A 21,284-nucleotide genomic window follows, 5' to 3' on the forward strand; every position below is an offset into this window, starting at 1 on the left:
TGGCAGTGCAAATGGAAATGGAAATGACTGAAATGCCGTCGTCAGTGTGTGGCAGTCGTCTGTCTTTTTTCTGGGTCTTCGGGGTTCGAGGGGTCTGTGGGGTTTTGGGCTTTGGCGAAGCTTCTTCCTGCCTGCGGCAATGTTTCCGTTGAACCCTAATCAGTGTGTCAATATATGCTCGGGGACTTTCGATCAAACATTTGCCAACGCTGTAAAGCGTAAACAAGTTTGAAGTTGAATTGTATCTCTCTGTTGCATGTATCTCAAGCAACCTGTATGACTTGTATCTGAACCGAGAGCGAGATAGGCAGATACATAGCACCCCCCACACGCACATCGAGCGACTCAACCAAAATTGAGTTGATTTTTATCGCTGTCACATTTATGACATTATCGGGGAATCGGTCAATATTAAAACGAACCCAGGGACCGACCGACCGACCGACCGACCGTACGAGTAGGCACGATCATTCGCCGCATGAGTGCAACACCTTCTCATAAGGGTACAGCGATTGTGTGTTTATTATGACTATTATTATTGACAGCCTATCGTAAATAACCCCAGCGCAGAGGCATAGGATAGGCAGGGAGAGCTCTGAGCTCTGAGCTCGATGGCTGTTTAAATTGAGCCTAACCACTCGAGTGCATTCATAACCCATAAAGATTAAAGTCTTAGCGATAGCCACACCACGGCACCCTGCCACATTTGCTGCTGCTATGGCCTTTGATTGTGGCTGTTGCATGCAGCATAATTAAATTTAGTAGAAAGATAGAGGGGCAGCACCCACCAACACACCAAAAAAAAAGAAGAAGAACTTTTGCTTATCACCATTTAATTTGTAAATGTCGATGGGCCGAAAGCGAAAAAAAAAAACAACAGAACCCAACCGAACCGCACCGAAAAAAAACCTAAAAATAAACTGGTTCTTAATTAAAACGACATTGTCGAGTTCTCTGTAAATAATCGTAACGAATCAAACGACAACATAAAAAAAGCAGAGGGAACACCGACCCAGAGAACCAGAATACGAGTATCATCAGAGACGAGCCCTGGACCAAAAACACAAAAAAAAAACCCTAAGCCCCAGAAACTACACCACGCAAAGGTCTCTTCTCTTATAATTTGAAACAATTTTTCTGCCGTTTCCCGACATTCAAACGAGAACTGGAGAACTGGGGATTGGGGATCACATGAGGAAGGTAGGTGTAGGGCCCTGGCTTTGGGCCAACATTTATTCTTGCCCTGTTTTTGGTTCTCTTTTTATCCGTCCGTTTCGCCGATTCTGGTGTTTGTGTCGCCTCCAACTGATTTATCGAGAGCTCTGGCACTTGAGACGTTTTTTAATTATATTTTTGGTCGCTTCAAATGACAAGAACTATTAATTTTTTCCATCCTCATTCGTTCGTCTTTGGGAGTCGTAAAAAAAGGCGTTAAAAGGCCGTGCAGGAAGACGAATCGTTGGCCATAAAAGGAAGGGGAGTTTTATGGGAATCAATTTTGACGCTGATCACTGAAAATTAAAGGAAATGAAACTATTTCGGTTCGGCAGTTCAAAAAGATATGGACTATAGAGATTAGACAAGGAGTTTGAGTGGAATGGGAGGAGAGAATGGGGGAATCTTATTTAATCTTTTGCTAAGATGAGGCTGTCTTTCTTTCAAATATATATTTGATTAAAATAATTAAATCAAAGTGTTGCTTAAATTACTATAGAAATCACCCATCTCTCACTTCCTAGTCATCCCTAAATATTGTCTATCTGAAACACATTTATCATATATTTTGTCACACTTTCAACCATTTGACATATCTTTCATCTATGCATATGCAATCTTAAATCATGAATTTCATTATGGGTTTATAAAGGGATGATTTTCACGTCTCAATAGGGAAAATCACACCATAAAGGGTTGCTATTATGTGTTGGAAGGGTTGGAAATATAATCAAAACAATTCCAGAACGTTCCCTTTGATTGCACACCCAAATGGGTTTAACATTATAGGCCATTCAATTTAAATTCTGTTCATATATATTTGCTTATCAATGCATCCTTTAACTTCCATAAAATGTTTCATCTGTTATACCCTTCTTGATGTAATGCCCTTTTATGTAATTTGGGATAATTGTGGCAGTCTAATTGATTCGGCAGCAGCAGCAGCTGCTGCTTCAGAATTCTCAGCCTTATTCGCGGATCCATTAAGAGTCGTTCCAGTCGGTCCAGTCCCGGAGACTGTGCGTGCCACGGCGACGTACCAGGCCGAAACAGTAGCCAACTGGCATGGAGTCAAGCCGCCACATAATCTGTCAAAAGGAAAAGTTCATAATAAATCAAATGTCACGTAAACAATATTATTAAAATGATGCAGTCAGCGACACGGCACTGGAGGACGGCACCCAGAACGATCCCCAGTCCGAGTCTCGCGACCGACCCAGACAACACTCATTAAATGAGAGCCTGCGGCGGGTAGAAGGGATCTTGGGTCTTGCATGCAAAGTGAAGCATTGGGGCAGCTTCCACTGGTGGTGGTGATGCAGGTTCTTCCAACCTGCAACCTCATCCTCCTGCTCCTCCACGTCTTCCCCACGTTGCTTATCTGCGGCTGCTGCTTCTGCTGCTGCTGCTGCGGTAAGCATAACGAGTTGGGGCATTTAAGCCCCAAGCCACACAAAAGTTACAAACTGCTATTCAGGTAGAAGCCCAGAAACGGAAAGAGCTACACTGCAAGAATTATGGTTGGAAGGTGAAACAAACATTAAGCAAGGAATATAAGAGTACTATAAGAAATAGTACATATGTTATGTTTATGTTTTAGGTTCAACCAAAGGGAAATACTTAGGATACATTTAAGTACAGATTTTAGAAGATTTGTAAGCCATGATTTTAATAAAAGTAAAATCGCAAACGAAAGCGCGAATTTTAATTGGGAAGCAGTCAGAAAAAAGCAATTCCAGTCGACAAAACTCCCTTCGAGCAGCAATGTGCCTTATCATGCACACGACATGTATTTTGACAAATGAATCGCGGTACAATGGGAGAAATGGGGGCAATGGAAAGAGCTGGGAGCAAGGACATGTGCCTTGTAGTGCCTAGATCAATACTCCCTTGTATCGACATTGCTTCACGATTGGAACTCTCAAGCTTGGGGAATCAATAATATCAGTTCAAGCTCAAGATCTGTCTTTCACGCTTTCCAAATTGAACACAATTCGAGTTCTAAGTACATTCTTTCCCTCAGTGTACGATTTTTGGTTAAAGCAGTGATGGGGCGAGGAGACGTGAAGATTGGCGAGTTTTTGTGCAGCTTCTGCGCGCATTTAGGACGATCGGTCCCGCGGGTTTTTTTTGTCAACGTCGCGTCGCGTCGTTCACATCCACGTCCAGGGCCAGGGCCAGAGCTGGACTGGGATCCCGAGAGCCGAGAGCAGCTTTGTGTCAAAAAGGCCGGTCCCAGAGCCGTGCCGCGCCGTGCCGTGCCGTGCCCGTCCTCAATTCCCGTCTGAGTTGCAGGTACGCGTTAATCACACTTTACGTTTGCCGTTTTCAGATTTTGTCCGCTGTTTTGTGGTGGCTATGGCTGTGGCTGTGGCTGTTGTTGAAATACATTTAAAATTCCAGCCACGTTTGGCGGCCAAGCGAATTGCCTTGGCATTAAATTAAAGGCTTTAGGGCTACCCCAGGCCCCAACCGAAGGTCCACCAAGGAGTAGAAGGAGTAGCAGCGGCAGCAGCAGGAGGCTGACTTTGTGGGCCTTTGGGGAATATGTCCAGGCTGCAAATTTCACACCTTTCGTAGTACAGTTGCAGGCCAGCGAGAGAGAGAGAGAGAAGATTTGGGAGAGAGAGAGAATGTATTAAGTGTAGGCGTGAACCTTTTAGGAACACCCGAATGGATCGTTTCGAACCCACCATTAAAGCGTAACGAATACCTTTCGTTTATGTAATTTGGTTTGTAATAAGTTGAAGCCGGGCTTGGACCAGGGACCTGGTCGTTGAACCATCATTGCCCATATCGAGACGGCAGCAGCAGCCCACTCTAATCGATAATTTATTGCAAAGCCAAGGGAACAATGCGCTCCAGTCCAGGCATCGAGCATCGGGCATCGGGGATCGGCTCTGGAATCAGCCAAGTCAAGTCCCCCGCTTGACCAGCCTAAGAAAAGCCTAAGCCTATGGGACTATGGGACTATGGAAAATGCGAGCTTGCGTTCTGTTTGGCTGCTTTTCTGTTTCGTTTTGTTCCTGTTGTGGCAGATGTGGATCTGGATCTGCTGGCCATACAGACAGAAAGAGAAACACGAAGCTGCTCTATGGCTCAGACTAATCTGCCAGAACATATCGCCAGGACCGACACAGACAAAGACACAGACCGACCCGGCTTAGGCCTCGTTCGTTCTCTCTCTCTCTTGGTTTCCTTTGCACTTCCTCGTCTCGTTGAATTTATGTTTAAGCATTTCATGGCATTGCCAGTCCTCCACGTACTGTTCTCGATATGAGATCTCATTGTACGGTCTAGGGATGGGCTGTGTGCGTGACACGCAATATTAAAACCGAATGAAAAGCGGGAGCTAGTGAGCCGGGGGTTGGCGCACAAGGCAAGCGAGTGCGTAGGGTGCTTGTAGCCTAGTATTTACAAAAAATACCTACTTATTTAAGAAAAGTTCCTAAAACTAGAACCTTAGGAATGATTACTCGAAAGGTTGCTATGATAGACCCCAGACATCCTTTCCATAAATGAAATGAGCTACAAAAGTTAATCAGATTGTCATACCATCTAAATCTAGCATTTACTAGCAAAAATCTTTAACCCAAATCAGAGTTTCAGCCATAATGAAGCCGCTCCTCTGAGCAAACCATAAATGAGCCTCCGATTGCATCGATTCAAGACATTTTTGGGTTTTAGCAATCCTGCTCGTGATATGTTTTTCTGGCCATCTCTATGGGCCCTGTTTACGTTTGCTTCTTCCTGCAGCTTTCGTTCGCAGCTTGGCCATAATATTTATGCCGTTTGTGTGCCCTTTGCTGCCTGGTGCTGCTGCCTGCCTGCCACAGACGACGTCTCTCCTGCAGCTCCATCTCCAGGCTGATGGCGGCTGCTGCTGCTGCTGAACGCTGGCTGTGGCTGTGGCTGGCTTTGTGCCTTCAGCTGGGTTGGTGTGAAATAATGATGCCGTTGCACAGATAAGGTGCCTTCTAAAAGTGGAGTTTCGTGCCTGCCCCATTGTGATTGGGGGATTGGGATTGTGTGCGATCGGGCCTTATAGAGTGGAAGCAGCAGCAGCAGCGGCAACAGCAGAAGAAGGAGACCGAGACGAAGATGGTGATGGAGAGCCAGGGCCAGGACCGGAGCCAGAGCCACAACCAGAACTGGAGACAGAGTCAGCAAAAATAACATAAATGGCTCGACGTCCGACGAGAATGGTAAATCTTGAGCTGTGCATCTTGGGATGCAATTTGAAATGTGCTTCGTTTGGGTTTCCTCTCCATTCGTTTCGCTCTTTTCGCTCTCCAGTGTCCGCTGTTCGCTGTTCGCTGTCTGGTGTCCGCTGTCCGTTGCAATTGCAAATTTCTTTTAATAAGCCTTTTGACGCCTCGATGCCAATGCCAATTGTAAATTGCATGGAACCGGCTCCAGAGGGGCAGCAGAGTCTCAAATTATATATACTTAGCGTTGGGGCCCTTCCGGTCCGATTGAAATAGCAGACCAAATGCTTGACGCAAACGGAGACGAGCATAATGAGGAGGCTCTGCCGCGGATAAGGACGAGGTGTAACCCTCATGCCCAGTGGAGGTCACAGTTGGCTCCGGTTCATACTTGCATAGAGCTCTACAGTACAGTACAGTGCGGGTCAGAATTTTAAGACTAAAGCAGTATACACAGAATCGGTTGTAGATGTTCGAAATCAAAGAAATCTACCATTTGCATATACAATGATCTGTTAATGAGTGAAGCTAGTGAGCCGGGGGTTGGCGCAGAACGATTTGTACTAGCCATAACCACTTTAAGAACAATATTTGTCACTCAAAATCTTCTGGTGGAATCGGATTATAATGTAGTTTGGAAACATGTAAAATCAAACCCTTCCCAAAAACCTCTAGGATGTAAACCCTTGTTGGCGTTATATATTCTCCCCCGAACGATCTGCCATTAAAGTACCGAAACCCACTGTACAATTACCGGGGGTACTTTGGGCAAAAGCAATGCGATTGCTAAATGGTGGAGAAGGAGCAGGCAGAGGAGGGTGTATCCATTTCTCATTTCGTTTTTAGCCCGATGCCTGATCATTTATCTTGTCAAAGCTAATTTAAAGTTGTGGATCCCCGCCCGTCTGCCCTCCATTGCTGCCCTCCTGCTGCCTTATTTCGCACGTGAAGTGTTAAAGAGCAACAGCAACTGCCACAGCAACAATGAACACTGAAACCCACACAGACAAAAGATCGCAATTTATTTCTTCCTGTGGCTCTGGGGGCTGTCGAAAAAAAGCTAAAGAAAAAAATCAACCAACAAAATATTCGTCAATTTTTGTGCAACGTCACGTAGGGCTTTTGTTGTTGTCGCGATTGTTATTTAGCTTTTTTTTTTTGTGTGTGTGGGGCAGCATTCACACCAATTTGAACAGTGTGGCAAGAGTTAGGGAATATATTTGGAGTACTACTCGTATATATTGTAGCTGTCATGGGGGGAAGGGGGTTGGTACATATAAAATGGGAACAATGTACTATAGATCGATTCGTTGGGGGTCTTTTTCTGCGATCTTTGGATGTGATATGACTTGTTCTCAAAGTTCATAAGAGAGTGGGACACTTTTTGTTTGTGTTTTCTGAGTATAACATAGATTCAATCGCTACGATTTATGATAATCTTTATATGCCTTTGCAGCCTAGAAGTATAGACTCGAAAGCACGTTGTTCTAGCATTAATAGTGAGGAAAAGCCAGGTGTTTAAATAGCTAAACTGCAAGCCAGGCGTTCAAATAGTCAAACGACATCAGCGCTTCAACCTTTTTCTTCATTCTGGCTATAATACTGATCCGATTGGGCCAGATTCGACCTACAATTCCATCCTGTTCTCCGCCTCAATAATCTATAGGATCATTCTTTATGATTCTGTAGTATAAATACTATAGTTCTTTTTAATAAACAGATCTTAACTATAACAGTAAAAGAAAATAATTCCAATTGATGTTTTATCACAAACGTTTTATCACTTTCCCTTTTGTAACATCTCCTTGTATTTTCTTGATTTTATAAAAGTGATATATTTTATGGGTAGTATTCTGCTTCATGGCCAAGAATTTTCCTTTGCCCACGGTCCGCGGTCCGCGGTCCACTGTCCCTAGAAGTTTCAGTTTTGTGATCTTGGCATTGCCATTGGAAATTGAAAATTGGCATTGCTTACTTATTCATGCGTCAAAAGCCGACCCTCGGCATCTTTTCGCAGCGACGCGTCACTGGGGGGAAGGACAAGTCCCATCGACTTGCTTTATGCGTCCATTGTGTGCCGTCTGGCCAAGACCAGACCCGGCCAGGCCAGGCCAGGCCAGGCCAGAGCAGCCCAGACATTGGGCATCGAGTAATGAGCTGCTGCTGTAGCTGCATGTGTCTAGCCATAGGACATGCCACCGCGAGTCAGCCAGTCACTCATCAATTAGACTTTTCCTCAAAAATCCACCCGAAAAGTGCAGTATGCAGCCCCAGACTAGTCTGCTCCTCTGTTGGCCTGTCTTTGTGGTCCATTGTGTTGGTATACCCTTGCAAACGGTACTATATTTCGTTCGTCGATCCTTGGCATTCAATGAAAGAGGCAGCAGCATTTCCTCTGGCCATGTGCCTGCTTAGAGATAGTTCCTCTTACTATATCTTTGCTTTCATCTACAGTATGAGAGGAACGATCTATCTGTAAGAAAAATTCAGAGATAATAAACAAATCCATTATCGAGGGTATCTAAATCTTCGGTCTCCCAGGCCTACCATTTCTCTCTGTCTTATTTCTTTTGGGGTAAGGAGAACATGATGTTCGACACCACAATTTGTGTTGTACTTCGTGTACTCGACATGGGGATCCAGAGAGGATTTGGCGGAGGAGCAGGAGGGCCGAGGACGTCGCGTCGCGTCGCGTCGCGTCTTTTGCATTGCAAAGTACAAATGGGGAACGACGCAGACGTCGCTGCTGTGCAACGACCCTGAGGAGCCGCCTCCAAATCGAGTTGGAGTCCCAGCAGCCGCAGCCGCAGCCGCAGCAGCATTGTTCAGCAGCTTCTGCGCCTGGCCTCGGTTCGTTCTGTGGCAATCAATTGTGGCATCTTCCTCTCTTTCTCTCTCTCTCTGTGGATGCGCGGCAGAGACCTCGTTTGGTAGCTGGATTCCCTCGGCTCTGGTTCGAGGTTTGGGGCTGGGGCTGGGACTGAGGCTGAGGCTGGAGCTGGTTGTTGGTAGGTGATATTCCCTTATCTGATGTGTCATTTCTCTGTGTCTGCTTCTGTGACTCTTTGCACGCGCATTGCGAGCCTTAATTTTTGGTCAACAGTTTTTTGCTTGTTAGCCAAGTTATGCGGCGATCGCAACGGCCCGGCCCGGCCACAGCCAGAGAGAGCAGAGAAAAAGCCACCAAGCCACCACAAAAAGGAAAAAGGAACGAGAAACCGTTTACCACATTGCCCAAATAATTGTCGTGTTAGCGGTGTTCGTCGCCATCCTCTTCCACTTTTTGCCAATTATGAGGCACGCTCCACGCGCCTCTTTCCTGGCCAAAATGTTGCAGCACGCCCACATTCTCACCATGACTCCCACACCCACTGTGATATGCCACCTTCCACCTCCCATAGCTGGCCTCTGTGGCCCCCAGGCCATAACCATGTTTTCCTCGGAAAGTCGGGCCATGCCACGGCGTCCCCCGCTATCAGGCGGCGGGCATCTGGCAAAAGTTCGGCTCTCCAGCTGAAGACCAGACCCCATTCCAATTCGCAGGAGTCGCAAGCAGCATTCGTGTTTATCAAAATGAAATGAAATGAAGATCTGCATAATATTTCCTGTTTGGTTTGGCAAATAATGGTGGCAATGCCAGAAATTGAGACAGGAATTCTCTCAGTCCATATGCGGGTTTCTTATAGGGATGGTACCAAATAATCGGGATATATTTAGTAGAATGTTATAGGATTTATTGTTATTTAAAGTGCAGCAAAAGCAGCAGGCAGGATATTTTTTAGTGAAGAAGTTCCAGAAATACGCATTTGATTGGTTTATAGTCTTTAATCGATATGAATCGATACAAAATCGATTCAGTGGCAATGTTAAATCGAAACATAAATGTTTTAAAATTATGTATATTCTTGCAAGAAATAATTCTATCGGACTAATCGAATTTATTAGATCGGTTTTAACAAATTCACTTTATAGGATTTATGAACTATCGAAGAGGACCTCTAATAAATCTTATACATGATTTCTGATTATGTTGATGTTAAAACAAGGATGCTATAATGATTGACCTGAGATTTCCAAACAGTCGGCTTCTTCGAAACCTATTCCTCTCCATTTGTTTTCTCTAGAGTCTCGTCCACATGATCATCGGTTATCCAGCTTCCGCATCGAATGCAAATTAGCCACAGCAGCAATATCTCTTCTATTTCTTCGATTCACTCAATGGCAACGTGTGGCAAATCATAAAACATTTCCACTCACAACAACCGCATTCGAATTTCAGTTTAGGTTCGGTTGTAGGCTCCCCATTGTTCCAATGGGTCCACCGTTCAGCCGTTCGGCCACAAAGAGCATTTCGTTGTCTAATCAAACGAAATCACATCGAATCGAGACTCAGCGATCGATCTTGTTCTACTTTTTGAGCTCAACCTTTTGTGTTTCTTATAGATTTTTTTTTTTGGGTTTTTTCAGTCGTAACGAATTTGTTGTTCCCGAGCGCATACCTCGAGGCCATTGGCATTGGTTAAAAAGCGATGTGCCATTGTGCCACAACAATTAACATTTCCAGATCGAGTGGGAGTTTGATATACTCCTCTCCATCTGGTATTTATTGATTTAGCATTGCTTTTAACAAATTTGTGGGCCAATTAAGAAGATGTCATTTGCCGGGGGATTAGCATTTAATGCGAATTTTAGCGATCGCGTAGGAGTCTAGTGTGGCATAACATTCACACAACATTCGGCTCGAGAGATCTCCCAGAGATATTTATGAGGGTGCGCGATCGTTAACGTTATTCATGGATCGATGTATCTGGTACAGCTTCTGCTGGTGCTGCTTCCTCTTCGCTTTAATGATATCGAATTTCACTTTGGCCAGCTACTATTTTAAATGATTATATTCGAAATATCAACAGGGGGTTCGGAGCCGTATTTAAATACTGTGCGATTTCTATTGCAGTATTAACACAATTCTTGTGAGGAATGCTGCTTCAGTTTGTTAAAAAACTCTACGGTATTTATTTTATTAAACCCGTATTTAATGAGTTTTTTAACATTTTGATACGCGGGAATCTTGTTGAGTATTTAATAGTCCCTGCTATTAATCCTTCTGCAGATCTATTCGTCTCTTTGGGTACCAATTGAAACCAAATGTCACACATTATCTCTGTGAAAAATGTGCACTCAAAATATAGGAAACACAAACCTATATTTCATCTTTAACATATTCATCCTTTCTGCTTAAGATCCGCAATGGAACAGGGTACTTTATTCATCTAATAATGAACTGGGAGAAAATTAAATCCTACTTTTAATCGAAATCCTTGGGACTTGGGACTAAAAACAAATCTCATAAAGAAATTGCGATATCTAAGATATATCTAGGAGTTTCACTCCACTTCCGGTATAGTACAGACTTAGGAGTATTTTACCAATAAAGTGTAAAAATATTCATATTCCTAGTTTATTATGAAAAGGTCATTAATTGGTAAACAGGTGCAAAAACAAGGGATTTTTCTACATAAATTTCAATGTATTTTTTGGAGACATCTATCTTTTGGAAGTGAATACAACCATGCCTATGTGTTGGATAATTGTAGACTCGACATTTTTGAAGAGATCTCTTAAATCGAAAAAAGCTCCCTGGCAGCTGTCGGCGAATGTTCGCTTCTGCTTTTTGGCCCTTGACTGGCAGACAGTCTTTGAAAGTGATACCATGACACGCACAGATACACACACATACACACACACACACAGGTCGACACAGTCACACACATAAAACACGTAAAGTTATAGTTCGGCGGGGACGACGGACGACGACGACGACGCGTCAAACACTCGAATGTGTCAGCCTTTAACACTTTTACAATTTGATTTGCGTTGTCTCTTTTCAAATGCGGCTGTCGTCTTCGCTTCTCCTCCGTCTTTGTGTTGTTTTTATTTTGGACATTCGCCTTGAAGGTTCCCTAAAAAAACACAGCCCAAGGGACAGGCAGGCAGTCGGGCGAACCAAAAGAAGCAGTAAAATATGTAGATGCTCAAAGAAACCAAAGAACACTAAAAAAAGCATGAGCCCCATTCCGTTTTCCAGAGCTCGTACTCTCTGGTTATCGGTGTGATCTGTGTGTGTGCTTCTTGGCATGCAAGACGACCGACCGACCACGAGACCCTTTTCGGGGGACGACGATGCCGCTATGTGGAGGTACATCCATATGTATGTGTGGAGGAGCCTCCTCGAGATTGAGATCGTCGCTGTCTTTATCATTGGGCATCTCTATCTTTGCCCCGGCGTGTTTGTGTGTCTGATTGTGTTTTAAGCTAGAGAGGTGCTCGTGACACGATTATCTGTGCTGATCATGTATCAGAAAATGTATATAACCATACCATCATAGCCTCTACTGTACATACATCCTCTGGAAGATGAGCATCAGTCTTGAGTCTTTAACTTTCTGATCATACGAGCCTATGCCCCCCTCACGTATCTAGTCCATCTCTGGTTGCTGTGTACCTTTGCCGCTGACACTTGCACATATTTTCATTTTTTGTTCTGTTCCTGGCTCTGCGGCTGCTGTCTTGTCTGGTGTTTTCCCAGCTGAAATTGTAGACAATACATTTATCCGAAATGCGCCTCTTCACACTTTGGCATTCAGCAGAGATAGTCGAGTCGAGCAAGATAGGGAGAGAGATTGAATTACATGCCAACGTGGCTGCTGACATATCATCAAGTAAGAGACCGACTGAGCATCCGTTGTACCATCCATCCACATCCCCATCCCCATCCCCATACCCATCCCCATCCATCAAAATTGCGTCTAAGCGCGCGGCTGCATCAATTTCAGCGCTTTTGGGTGACATTATTCAATTTAAGTGTTTTCTATAGAATCTTCCCCATAATGAGCATCATGACAGGAAATCTTCAATTACTGGTTGTGTGCCGCCGCCTCTTTGGATCTGTGGATCTGTGGATCCATGGATCCGTCGTCTCAGCGGCCTTTGAAATCGAGAACTGTGCAAAACTTTTCCAACGTCATAGGCAATGGTCTATGGCCAGAGAGACAACTCATCTCTCCGATGGCCGCCTGGTGGCATCTAGGACCACCCAAAATGTCCGACTGCGTAAAAGATGAAAAAAAAACCACACACACACACACACACACACACACACACACACATAAAGAGCTGAAAATTATGCGGCTGCCTTTTTCAATTACAAATCAAACGTCTGTCAAATGTTGGAAAATATTTGGAAAATACATGCGTACACATCTCTGATTATATAAATAATCATCATAAATGCATGACTGCGACTGTCAGAAAGAGGGGAGGGGGGGTCTAGGAGCACGAGGCACGAGGCTCGAGCTTGTGGCATGGGTGGCCCTGGGTGGGCATCGAGTTGCACATTCGTCTGAAATCGGAAAACCAACAAAGTCCAGGCACAAAGCCACAAATAATAACAAAAGACGGTTCGCCGAATTGCATTCTTGATGTTCTGTATTTACGGTATTTGATGATTGATTGGAAGAACTAATACGGCAACGATGTGTGCCTCGAAATAAAACTAGAATAATGTTGCAGGCAGAATATATCATTTACAAATTATAGTAGGTTAAATAGCAATAGAAATAGATTTACCCTAAACATTTTCAAATATTTTATAGGATGCATAAAGTACCTCTGGATTGAGGCATAGGAAATATAAAGAATTGTGTATAGCCTCTTAAAGTCACCACTCTTCTGAGCTAAGACTGACTATTCCCAGTCGGACCGCCATGAAATCAGCATGGCATCCCAATCTTAGGTCTACTTGATCTGCCAATTTATTCACAGTTCTAGAAGGCACACAGTTCAACGGATAGATACAAAATTTCCTGCAAAATATTGCCTGAAATACGTCTGTTGTAACGAATGTATGGATAATATTATTGATCAATAGATTGATGGTAAATACAGACATGCTCATAAATGGAGAGCTTGATAAATATTTATAGATCAAGAGTGATCGAAACAAAGATAGATAGCTCTATAGATATTGAATTCTAACCAAAGATACAAAGCTTAAAAGATAGAAGCATTCTTTCAAATTATGTATTTATCCATTAATGTATCATTCCTCTAGTGCCAGAAGAAGAAACAAATTGCTAAATGTGCATTAAAAATATGTGGATCAATCAACAAACCACTCCAAAAGCTTCTTCATTAGGCCAATCTCTGCTCTTCTCCATCTCTTCCTTGTGAGAGGTATTGAGTTATTTGAGAAAACAAAAGTGCGATTAATGATGGAACGATCTATTTTCATGGGGGGTTTCTCCGACGACTCTGTAGACAGCCCAGCATCTCTGCTGTAGACAAATTGATGTGATTTCAGCAATTTGTGGCCATTCTTTCCAGGCGAGAGATCATTATGGTGCATTTATGCCAGCCCAAATTGAAGTGAGGATCTCCCAGCCCAACACCTGGGAGCCACACCACGAACACTCACCTCACAGTACCCCATTGACAGTGCTATTATACGATGAGTTTTCATTTCTCATTTGGGTTCGTTTTTTCTTATTTTTTTTTTTTGTTTTTTGTTCTGGCGTGATCGGAAAGAAAATTAAGGCTGCATTGTGGAACCGAAGCGATATGATTAAGCAGAAAATGCTGGAGAGGATGAAGATGAAGATGATGGTGGGCTGTACGGCAAGGCCCAGCTGCAATCAGCGGGCCCAGCTTGTTGTAAACAAATTGAAGTGGCACTCATTCTCCTCCTTCTCGTTGGCCATTACGGATTGCACTCGGCTACGGTTTGGATGGTACCCCTAGGGACGGGGCGACACGGGACGTATGGATGGATGTACGTGCCTTCATTAGGCCATGCAGAGCGCGTAGGCCGAATGTGTAAACATATTCTGTGAGGGTCTTGGGGTCTGGGGTCTGGGGTCTGGGGTCTGGGGTCTGGGGTCTGGGGTCTGGGGGCATTGATTTCCATTCCGAATGCGTCTCGTGTGCTATGCGTAATTTTAATTGATTTCATTTACGCATTTTTGACTAATGTTCACACGCCCCCGAGGAGTCTCCGAGCGGCAGCGGGGTGCAGCTCATTTAGCATAGACTCGGCGCGTTGATGGACAGAATCAGAATCAGAATCCAACCCCAAAACGGCTGCTGCTGCACTCTGGCCACATTCGGCCCGGCCAGGAATGTTATTTTTGGACCCCTGTCCCACTCGCGCAGCCGCCGCGTCGCCCCGTCCCGGCCCGCCAACCCACTCAATGCATAATTTCCTAAAAAAAGAAAACCCAACAGAAATCCGTAAAATAATGTTCACTTTGATCTATTTTTAAGCAAAGACTGCAACTTTTTGCTGAATTTAGTTTAAGGCAAAAAAATATTAAACTTTTTAATTGCTAGAAAAGTGCCGGCACTCTGTCGGACGACCCAATTTCGGGAGTCTTTCCGCCTGGGCAATGGGGATACATTTTTGGGTGTATAGATGGGATTTGCGGTGGATAGGATCATGACTGAAATGGAAATTTGATCATTTTGTGATGGGCATTAATTTAACTATTTACGTTTGAATTTTAATTTTTTTCAATACATTTTAAGTCAGAAACTGAAGTCATAGGCTTATCGCGTCTTTTGATGCTTTATAGCGAAGGCTAATCGATAGACAGCAGACAGCTTTGTCATCGACCAAACTGTATTTTGATAACTGACAAAAAACACTTATAAATGTTTCTATAATCTTGTTCTACACTTACTGTGTTTAACCCTAAATAAGTCCCGCAATATGTTTTCAAAAGAAGTCGATCAAAAGGTCGACTTGATATTGGTGAAATATGTTTCCTGCATGTCGCGCGTCATACAGCAGCGCCCCATGGGAATTTTCATAAAAGAAACCACTATACATTTAAATAAAATATGATATTAATATTTATGCCATAAACTCCTCTAAAATTGAGGAAATATCAAAGAGGACTGACTATCTACTTCTCTTATCTGATGTTCATTCAACATCTATCATTTCATAAACGTTTCCCCTTTTTTTAAGTCTTTTGAAAGTTCCTCTTCATTTGCATAAAATATATGCAATTCTCCCACACTCTGTTAATGGCCCACCTCTGCAATCAAAAACTCCACCGACGTCACTTTTGATTTCCCCAATAGATAGTCTTGGCTTTTGGGGGGTTTCCTTTTACCCAGTTCTGCCATCAATCTCCGTGTTGACATGCCCCAAACCCTGAGCAAAACCGTGTGACTTAGTCACAAAAAAAAAAAAAACCTAACTTTAAACAAACCTCAGAGCTTGGTCGGGACCATCAATCAATCAGTCACTTAATATGAATATGAATATGAGCCCGAACCCGAACCCACACACTCATTGTGCGGTTTTTATCTGGCGAGCATTCGCTTACCATTCATCATTATTCGTGTATTTTGTTATCTGTGGCAGCAATGTTGGCAATGTTTTTGTTTTGCGGCTGGCTACTGCTGCAACTGCACTCGAGATTGGACAGGGAATGGAACTCTGGGGCACTTGAAAGAAAACAACAAAAATCAGCTAAGCAAAGTTCAAACAAGACCCCCCCCCTTGAATGTCGGGGCTACCCACCGACCACACCCAATTGATTCCCGCTCGCTGACTGAATGACCATCTGACTGGCGCGTCAGTGAATTCATTTGTAATGCAGCCGGCATTTGCTTTTATTTCCCCGTAATTGCGAATCTTTTGAAGCGATGCGAACGACGCTCTCGAACTATATCATCATCGTATGCATATTGATTGATTGCCGGGGCTATTTGCTAGGCAATTTGCACGTGCTCCAATTTGTGCTCAGGGGTTTGGTTGGTTGTTGTCGCCTTGCCGTGCTCTCTGCATATGAAATTAGTTACCCAGCACCTTTCCCCACACTGAAAGGAAAAACCTATCGACTGAATATTACAAAAATTGTAAAATATTAAATGAGATATCAAATATTTAATCCTGAAAAGGTTGCAGTATTCTGGTCATTCCAATACATATGTACATACCTCGATAAGAAATGGTTGAGGCATCCTGCATATCCAATGCTCAAAAACAAAACACATGTTGTGTGCATGACAAGACACATTGCTGTTTGACTCGAGACTGGGATCAAGGCTTGCACGAATGCAAAAACCAAACAAAATAAATGTCGTGTGCACTGCAAGATGCGAGATTCGACTCTTGCAGATTAATATTTTTGTTTTTGAATTGTTTTTTGATGCTGGAGCTGGATTTGGACCTAAGAAAAAGATATAGATTTTACTGAGACTAATGTGAAATATAAACAATCTGAATCTTTCTGCCGCTCATTTCACTTTGCCCAAGTTTTCTTTTCCTATCTCACGAGCATATTTCTCGTTTTGTTTTTCCCAGTGTATCGCTACCTTAGCCTTTCCTATCAGTTGATTGTTGTTTTGCTGCACCCACCTGGATTGTCACGTTTCTATTCTCTTTTGTTTTGTTCTTCGTTTGTGCTGTTTTGTGGTTTGTTTTGGTTTGGTTCTTGGAAAGACCCGTAACATTTTCCACCCACCATTCACAATCTTTGATAGATGGCTTGTGTAACTGCCAAGCGAAGCAAAGAGTGTCTGAGTGCGAAAAAAAAAACACGAAATTATCAGCCCCAACAACGCTTCAGGGGAATTACGTAGCTCAGTCTGCGAATGGAGTCGGCAAGTGCCAAGGCACTCAATCAATTAGCGATAGTCAAACACTCTCCTGGGGCACATGTTTGGGTCTTTATCAATTTTGGATTTGCATAGTCAGAGCACTGGGAGCCTGTGCAGTCCAAAGGCCTTAAATACTCTGTCAATGTTGCGGGAGCTTCAAATATTCTTTGGGGTTTTATGCGAGCTGGTATCATAGATATAATTCAACATGTACACATAATATGGACTTAACTTTGGGAACATTAATTGATAATTATTCCCTTTGGTCTTAAGAGAATTGGTATCCCAATAAATGAACGTTCTGTTCTTATATGGAGAGTCTTCTTTATAAATTACTTGTTGACCCGGCACACCATTTGCCGGACTTCAGAGAGAATGGTGCTAGTGTCTCAATTTCAGGTGGTGGTACTTTTCCGGATCAGCAAAACTTACCATCTGCCTCATGTTTGAATTGACACATCACAATGTAGATATTTTTTGTGCAATCAGCACTTTTGGATGAGCGGAATAATAGACTTGCGTCTATTAGATCAACTGAAAGTCGTTCATACACCTCGTAGCCTCTCGTAGCCCACCCCCATTCCATTGCAGTTTATTATCGGACTGGCACTCGCATAATTCATCGGACAGTATTTTGACAGATTTACGCTGAATTTTGCTGGCGATTTTCGTTGCATGCCACCCAGCGAGAGCGCGCGTTTTCAATTGCCCGTTGAGTGACACACATTTCCCTGTGTTGTGTGTCTCTGCCACTCGAAATGAGACGCATCATAAATAATAAATAATGTTTTGATAATTCCGCTCAGGCCGAACCACTTTTTCGCTTATCAAATGATGTATGAAGTTTGTTCATTAATTTTGGCAAATTTATCTGGGAAAAACTACGCTGTCTGCCTCTCTCTGCCTCCCAGACGTTGAATCGCCCCCTTCCGTTAAGACACAGAGTCTGAGCTGCTTCCGCTGACTGCCTTTCATGCTGCCAGACCATGAAAGTTTCCCAGTGGGAGCTCCGGGAGCCCCCAGCGTCAACGATTCGCACCTCAATGAAGTGGATGGCAAGTACCACAGCCGCAGAGTCCCCGTCTAGGCAGCAACGTGGGCCGACGAGTCGTCAGCGTCATCCTCGAAAGTCTGGGTTGCGTGCAGACGACAGAACTAGACGTAATCTCGGCAGGCCTGTCAAACAGTATCTTAAAGATGCGCGTAGACGTCTTTAAGTCGGCCGGGGGATGGAGACAGGGACTGCCGGCGGCAGCAGCAGGCAGACTGGTTTTTGAGGGAAGCGGCAAATTACAGCCTTTTGACCAAGTTTATGACACACGTTTAGCTGCCAGTCCGGGCATCCCACATGCAGTCAACTTGGCCCACGCTCATCCGCTCGAATACAGGAAGAATAGAGAAACCCCAACCCAACCGCCTCCCTATTGAACTTTCTGCAGCACTAATATCTTCACAGAGCCGGCCCTCTGCATTTCTATTTTCAATTAAGATCTCGTATTTCAGGCGCCCCACAATCCGACAATTGTTGTTGTTAAATTATTAATTGACATTTGCCTGGCGCCACAGAAGAGCAACTCAAGTGCGCCCAGTGCCAGTGCCAGTGCCAGGGTAGTGCTCCCCATGTCTCACTCCCGCTCTATTTCTGTCCACTCTTTCTCTCTGCTTACAAATTAGTTACACAGTTTTTCAATTTACTATATTTCTGAATGGGTTTCTTTGGTTCTTCTTTGTAGGTGAATTCAGTGCGAATGTTTGGCCAGACGACGAAGCCATTGCAGCCGCATTGAATGCAATGGAAATGGGACCGGGACCGAGCTTGGAGGGATTCGAAGCCATCACACACGACAAAGAGAAAGTCATGGAGATTGGTAAGTGTCAAATCCACAAGTGGTTGACTTAAAGTGGATGGAAGTTATCCTTCAGTGCGTTTGTGAAACATATAGAGAATTAAGGATGCAAAGTGGTATAAGTATATGTATATTTATATATTTTTGTATAAGTTATACAGGAAATCAATTAAATTAAAATTAAATAATGCAAGAAGGAAAACATGATTAGTAACATAGACCAACAAAAATAGATCTCGTTCTAGAATAAATAACATTTAGAATTGTTTTTGCAATTTTCCGCTAGACTCCGGAAATTCAACATCCTCGATAGTATAGTGGTCAGTATCCCCGCCTGTCACGCGGGAGACCGGGGTTCAATTCCCCGTCGGGGAGAGATGTGAAAATCCTTTTTTTTCTTCTTTTTTTATACCCGATATTCAAACGGTATAGTAGTAGCGTTTCCGATCACAAAATTTGCATAAAATCTTGATTCGATAGCCAAGTCTGTCTCTCCCTCCGTCTGCACACTCCCAGAGATACATCCAGCTGACGACAGTCATTACCCCGAATGTCAATAAACGTAAACACATCAAGAAACCTCCCCCCTAGCCGTTAACAACTTTTAAGGGTGATTCTAGCCCTGTCTAAATATTTTAAATACAAAATTAAATGAAAAACCAAACCCGTAAGTCCAGCGACAGCGCCTGTGGCAAGAACCAAACAAAAACCCAAAACTATAATCTAACGACTTTGAAGTGTAGCATTTGGCGGTCGGCTTTCAACATCCTCGATAGTATAGTGGTCAGTATCCCCGCCTGTCACGCGGGAGACCGGGGTTCAATTCCCCGTCGGGGAGAGAAATACAAAATTCTTTTTTTTTGCCTTTTGTACCCAGTATTCAAACGTTATAGAACGGTATAAAGAAGGAAGCATTTTAGAGCCCTTTATGTAACATATATTCATATATTCTTGATCAGCATCAATAGCTGAGTAGTTTGTCTGTCCCAAAAATACATCTGACGACACCCCTCAGGTACTTAAACCGTGTCAAACACAATTTGTAAACACACCAGGTATCTTCCCTTCGCCACTAACACCTTAGAGGGCGATTCTAGGCTTGTTTAAATATATTAAATACAAAACCAAACAAAAACCACAGGTACTAATGAAGAACAGAATTACAAGTCATTTCTAACGATTTTCAAGTGTAGCATTTGGCAAACTGCATTCAACATCCTCGATAGTATAGTGGTCAGTATCCCCGCCTGTCACGCGGGAGACCGGGGTTCAATTCCCCGTCGGGGAGAGATGTAAAACTCATTTTTTTTCTTCTAATTGTTTAAATTGTTTGTTTTAAGCAAATTTTTCTTTTACCTCACACAACTTTTGTAATCTATGTCAAAATACAAATAAGATATTTTGGTATTAGTTTCACATAGTATCCGTATTGTAACAAGTCGAGCCATCTGTTAGAAAATTAAGCATTTATTTGGAATTTGTTACTCCAACCAAAAATAAGTTTATTTTACCGATCGAAATTTCGCTGTTCGGTTCGAAGATGTCCCACTTTTTTGCTACCCCGATGTCTGTAGCAGTGCGCTTGCGTCCAATAAACAACCTGGAGTTGGAATGTAAAAGCAGCACTGCGGTGAAGCGAACACCGGACGGATTGCCCCATGTGTCTGTGGATTTCCATGGAAGCTTCGCTTTCAACTATGTTTTCGACCAAAGGGATACCCAGAAGGATCTTTTCGAGGCCTGTGTCCAGTCGAGGTTGAAGAGACTTCTTCAGGGATTCGACGTGACCATCTTGGCCTACGGCCAAAAGGGTTACGGCAAGACCTACACCATGGGCACGGACTTCAATGGTGTGATGGACGACAACGTGGGCTTGATTCCGCGAGCAGTGCACTACCTCTTCCAGTACATTGAAACTCTGAAGAAGTCGTACACTTTCCGTGTGAGCTGTTCCTTCGTGAAGATCTACCAGGAGCAGCTATTTGACCTCCTCTTGCCAAGAAATAATTTGAGCAGCCGCCTTGTGGGGCCCGGTCTGACAGAACTGGAGGTCAGCTCCGCCCAGGAGGTAACCGATCATCTGATGCGGGGCTTTGCCAAACGGGCAGTGAGCGAGAAGCCTTCCGAATCCCATTCCATATTGACATTAACATTGGTGGCCAGGAAGTTGGGTGGAGGAGCCCCTTCCTCTGAAACCACCACCAAGCTCAATTTTGTAGATCTGGCCGCTTCGGGATGCTGGAATTTAGGCACCAGTGACCGATCTAAGGAGGGTCTCGTGGCCCTTGGCAACGTGCTGAACACCTTGGCTTATGGGGAAATTGCGCCTGAATACATTCCCTACGGA

General features: G+C 43.7%; 2 protein-coding genes and 3 non-coding genes across 6 annotated transcripts in view; 4 read left to right on the plus strand and 1 right to left on the minus strand.

Moving 5' to 3' along the window:
• Positions 1-21,284, plus strand: part of LOC108162467 (bone morphogenetic protein receptor type-1B) — a 67,695-nt gene that overhangs the window by 17,604 nt on the left and 28,807 nt on the right. For both annotated transcript variants that reach the window (XM_033392558.1, XM_017297215.2), the window contains exon 2: positions 18,824-18,958. In XM_033392558.1, the coding sequence (XP_033248449.1) occupies positions 18,824-18,958 (135 nt within the window). The remainder of the gene's footprint in view (positions 1-18,823; positions 18,959-21,284) is intronic.
• LOC108162473 lies at positions 7,217-11,670 on the minus strand. The gene is made up of 2 exons (XM_017297223.2): positions 7,971-11,670; positions 7,217-7,896 (listed from the first exon to the last, which is right to left on the minus strand). The coding sequence occupies exons 1-2, from the start codon at positions 8,460-8,462 to the stop codon at positions 7,792-7,794; spliced, it is 597 nt and encodes a 198-aa protein (XP_017152712.1). The 5' UTR covers positions 8,463-11,670; the 3' UTR covers positions 7,217-7,791.
• On the plus strand, positions 19,241-19,312 carry Trnad-guc. The gene has a single exon. It is a non-coding gene; the product is annotated as a tRNA-Asp (tRNA).
• Positions 19,704-19,775, plus strand: Trnad-guc. Its single transcript has one exon. It is a non-coding gene; the product is annotated as a tRNA-Asp (tRNA).
• Positions 20,154-20,225, plus strand: Trnad-guc. The gene has a single exon. It is a non-coding gene; the product is annotated as a tRNA-Asp (tRNA).

The sequence above is a fragment of the Drosophila miranda genome, chromosome 4, assembly GCF_003369915.1.
Source record: "Drosophila miranda strain MSH22 chromosome 4, D.miranda_PacBio2.1, whole genome shotgun sequence".
Taxonomy (NCBI): domain Eukaryota; kingdom Metazoa; phylum Arthropoda; class Insecta; order Diptera; family Drosophilidae; genus Drosophila; species Drosophila miranda.